This window comes from Symphodus melops (assembly GCF_947650265.1).
Source record: "Symphodus melops genome assembly, chromosome: 11".
Taxonomy (NCBI): domain Eukaryota; kingdom Metazoa; phylum Chordata; class Actinopteri; order Labriformes; family Labridae; genus Symphodus; species Symphodus melops.
In genome coordinates, this window is record NC_136701.1 from 16805529 (window position 1) to 16810528 (window position 5000).

Sequence of the window (5000 nt, forward strand, 5' to 3'; positions counted from 1 at the left end):
AAAGTGGTTGAGAACAATTATGATTTCAATCTGTATTTAAAAGCTGCAGTGGTTCTGACCACCAGGCTGCTCTGTGCTGCACAATGCAACATTTTTGCCCTGGACCCTTTTAAGCAGTCCACACCCCAGTAATAAAAGATGTTATATTGATCTGCGATATCTAATCCTAACCCTTGCCAAAGCATAGAATGTGAACAAAGCCGTCATTACGACACTGGCTGGTACATAGCAGATATTTTTCAGAAATATATCAGTAGACACAATCAGCCAAAAAACATGACAAACTTTGAATATATTTTCTTCAAGGTGAAAAAAAAGGTCTTACTTTTTTCTTGGGGTTGCTGACATCCAGTTTCATGGAGCAACACTTGTTCAGAGTATTTAAACGCCTGCAACAACAACAAAACACATTTTGACAAATGTGCTAAGGCTGCTAGGTTGGATATTTCCCATCTGTTTTGGTGTGTTTTTACTGCAACACTCTTACTGTCATGCGTCCCACAGCCTCTCTTTCTGATCATTCAAACTCCAACATTCTTCATTTCATTTCATCCTCTTTGATCTTCTATCCTGACTCCATCCTTCTCATTACATCCCAGGCTTCTCCCCTTCTCCTCCCTCCTTTCCCATTCCTCCCCCTTATTCCTCCCTCCTCTTCTCTGGCATCTCTCCGCTGGGACTGATCCTCAGCTGTCTCCTCTCCACTTCTCTCCCTCCTCCCTTCTTCTATCAGCCACCCCCTTTATTTACAGACTCAGCACTTGGGGCAACCATCCCCACCCACTTTTCTCCCCATCTGACTTCGACTCAGGCTGTGTATACTGTGGCTGCTTTGGAGGGGGGTGTCAGTGTTGGTTTGGTTCAATATGAGACCATTAAAAAATATGTTTTGGGGGCTTTTGGCCTCTGTCATGTGAAAGACTTCAGCTTCTAACAGCACAATTCAAGTCCTCCATTGTTTCCTTTCTCTGACCTCTCATACAAACCAGCAGTTCTAACAAATATTCATGGTTAACACAAACCAAAGTGCCTTGATAAGTATTTAAAATCACCAAATTATCATTTGAAAACATCTTTTGTCTCTTACTTCAAATCTTAAATTAAACATATTTTATTTTCCTGGAACTCCATTAAACCCCACAAGGACAACCAAACCATTCACTGAAGGTCGTCACAATGTAATTGGTTGTTAAAAACGTGGTTCAAAATGAATTGGAATGCAATGAAAAGGAATCAAGTTTGACTATTGCAAAGTGTGTCAATGGTCAAAAACTCAGAAAAAAATAGAGAAAACTGGGTCAACAAACTCTGCTTTCTCCTTCCTTGTGAGCGCGCATATTTATTGAAATTGAAAAACTTCTTAGAAAACATTGATGTGTGAACATGTTAGAAATCATTGAGTGTGTTTTACAGCTACTGAGACAGTTCTCGTGAGGTCTGCTGTGTAGTCTCTCACAATGTAACTGTCAGGAATCACTAATACTATAATTACCACACCCTCCTCCAACATAGACATTAGAGAAGTGGGGATGAACAGAGAAGAGAGAAAAGGATGAGAGGAGGGAAAGTTTGACATTGAAAGTCTTGAAGCATCAATGATAAGAGACGAGAAGATGTGAAACAAAAAGATCATAGAGGTATGCAGAGGGACTTAAAAACACACTCTCAAAGCCATCTGGTAGAATATACTGGCATCCCCTCACTCCTTGCCTGTTACACCCCCCCCCCCCCCCCCCCCCCCCCCCTCCCCCCCACCCACTTCTGCCCCTGAGGGTCTGTGCTCTTTGAATGGGAGATCAGAGCATGGCAGAGGGGAGGGGAGGTGACCAGATCAAAGCCTGGGTGTCTGAGTGGGAGACAGGGATGGGGACTTCATTAAGGGTCGGGGTCAGACAGCAAATGATTAGCAGTTAGCAAAGTAAGGGGGGAACAAGCAGGGTAATGAATGAGGGGGGACAAGAAAGGAATTCTATAGTTTTACAGGTAGCCTATTAAATGTGCACAACATAACTGGCTGATGCGTACGAACCGGACACCAATCAAAGGACAGCAGACCCTTTTTTTTTTCTTTTATCTCTGGTCTTTTCCAGCAACATAAAGACTGCTTATAGGACTGTGACAAGGCCAGAACCATTTAAAAAAAACAACATAAATGTGCCATTCGAACATAAGGTTATTATTTTGAGAATGTGTTATCCTGATTTCAACTGGAGAAGGGGACAATATATTTTTGTCATGTTAGGACTCTACTTGGAGAAAACTGAAAGACCTAACATGAGGGCTTAGATAAAAGATATATGATCAATGTATATCGATAGAAAAAAATGATTTGTACTCTCAGGAACTGGTCATTTTTAATCAACTGAAAAGATTTGGAAATCCTTGATGTGCATTATACAGCTTCATGACTTTCGGGTTACTGATCCAACAAGACTTGCTGAACAGTTAATGAAAGATTACAAAGGTTTCGTTGGGCTTCTGAAATACCGTTACTTTTATTGCAGGCATGTTTCCTTTATTGCTAGAAGGTTTTTAGTGTCCAATGATACTTACATACATAATAACAATTTTTTTTCTACTCTGTCTGCTCTAATTGTTTGTTTTGTTTAATAACTAGAGCTCGACAGCGATGGGTGAATAATTGGAACACCCTTGTAAATGTTTGTGCACTTTATGTAAGAATCAAAGGAGAAACAAACACAAAGAAATGTTGCATGAATGTTCGCACAAATGTACAATATGAACATTAGTGTTAGTGCGAACAATCTTACCGACAAAGAGGCTCCACCAGATCCCGATCCAAAAAGTCGTGGTCCCTTTTCACAGAGGGAATATCGATCGGGAACTGGGAATCTGTGAAAGAAGAAACACAGAGTTTTGTGACATAATGATTTACAGGAGACAGCAGTTCTCTTTACAAGAAGTCCCTGAAGTACTGAACAAGAGTCATTTCCTCTGTCAACTCCCCTCATCTGCATCGGAAGCTTACAGACACGTCTTCAACGATATAAATAACTCACATTCCACACACTGCCAATGCCAAAATGACTCAAGACTTTTTATTCCTGTGATTCTGAGTGTGGTGGCAGACGGCAGGCATCAGAAGCTGCCACAGAGTCCCCGAGGCAGACAGCCATAACCTCACATTACTGGAGCTCATACAGCATGTGTGGGGGTTTTTTTTGGAAATGTTTTTGTGTGCATGATGCTCGATTTTTTTTCAGGCTACTTTCTACATTTTTCTGTTGGTGTCTACACTGTGTGAGACCCAATGTACGTTGAAAAAAAAAAAAAAACATCTCTATGTTCTTAAAAAAAAAAGCTGGAGGAAGGATAGAGGAGAGAAAGATGGAGGGATAGTTATGGAGGTGAAAGAAAAGTGTTTGAGTTAAGGCCAGGACAGATGCAAATGGAGAAAGAAGAGAAAAAAAGAGATGTTTGTGAGAGACCCAGCAGTGATAACAAGGCCTTTCCCATGACCCTCCCTCCAGACAGGAACTGAGGCCTGGAAATAGAACGAGCGGCCTTAAGACGGATGCGAGGATGGAAGGTTGGAAGAAAAAGAAAGAGAAATAAAGATAAATGGGAAGAAAGACAGAGAGAAACACGAAGCAAGAGAGACCAAAAGGATACATTCTGAACTTTAGTTGCTGTGTGTGTGTGATGCTGTACATGTATTTGTGTTACCTTCATAGAGCTGGGCGTACTGTGGAAATCCTGCTGCTCTGAGCCAATCACAAGCCTCCTTAGCCTCAATCTCTGCAAATCAAAAAGAAGCCATTTTAGCACAAAATTTGATCAAATGTATTTCTTTTCGAAGTTTTAGTTCCACCTTTTAAAATGATCAGAATTCAGAGCAGCAAAAAGAAACAGGCAAAAAAAAGGTCTGAAGTATTTCCTGTAGCTAACTCGATGTGCGTTCCGCACAAGTAAAAGAGAATAATAAAAAGTATAACGTTGTATTTGTCTGTTTTCTCTATTCCCGTTTTATTTGTCACACACTGGAGGAACGTCCCAGGAAATTAATTTCTCCTCGGGGAATTCGCCAGAATAATATGATAGGAAAAGCTGGAAGTCGCTCGGTAAGTAATCAACATAATCCTCTGAGTGCAAAGTACCCGGTTTGCACAGTTTTGCATCATACACATCGCTCCTTCAAGCAGCAGTCAGGTTTAGCAACCAGAGCATGAATTTTACAGGCCTTACACATGGCACCACACCCCATTATGTGCTGCCGCCAGCACCTCGAGCCGCTTTACAGGCATTTGTTTTACTACTTTTTTTCCGCTGGCATACTGTATGTATTGCACACAGGACTTTAATGTGTGTTTGTGCACATTACACGATTAAACCCCTCTGCAGAGAGTAGTGCTGACCAAGACTTCTGAATGATGGTGGTTTCTCTCATATGATAATAACTAACACTTTTTTTCAAGGACGATATGAAACATACATTATGTGTACCAACATATTAACATCTCTGCACATATTTTTTGAAAAACTGTCCAAGAGGTTGAAGAGCATTTTAACAAAACAATGGATAAATGGCAAAACATAATTATTCCAGCCCACTCGTTCGCTCTCATTGTCTCATTCAGACATGGAGAAAAGTGAAGGCACAGAAGCAGAAAACACAGGGTACAAAGTTCAGCAGGGCAATAAAAAAGCCTCCGTCTTCACCATCAGAGATGTGAACGGTCAGAGGAAACGATCCTTTCACCGCAATATAGCAATTACATCTCTTCTCCCAGCATTCTCTGCATAACTCCTCTCTCTAAATGACATATGAGGCAACACCAGGGGAAGATCGGGAATAAAAAAGTTTATGAAGCAAAAATAGACCAGAGAGACGTCGATATTTTTGATGGAAAGTGTCTCAGAAGAGAAAACAGAGGAAGGAAAACTCAGAGATGAGCACTTACTTGTATCTCTCATTGTGCAGGTGATGACATGTTTTTAATCCCAAGACACATCCATTCACTGCCATCCAGCCTTTCCAT

At 41.0% G+C, this 5000-nt stretch overlaps 1 protein-coding gene across 1 annotated transcript in view; it reads right to left on the minus strand.

Annotated features, from left to right (window-relative positions):
• The window catches only part of stard13a (StAR related lipid transfer domain containing 13a), a 41482-nt gene that overhangs the window by 4578 nt on the left and 31904 nt on the right, over nt 1-5000 (minus strand). The window contains 3 exon segments of the mRNA XM_079355149.1: nt 326-389; nt 2772-2853; nt 3688-3759. Of these exon segments, the coding sequence (XP_079211275.1) occupies nt 326-389; nt 2772-2853; nt 3688-3759 (218 nt within the window).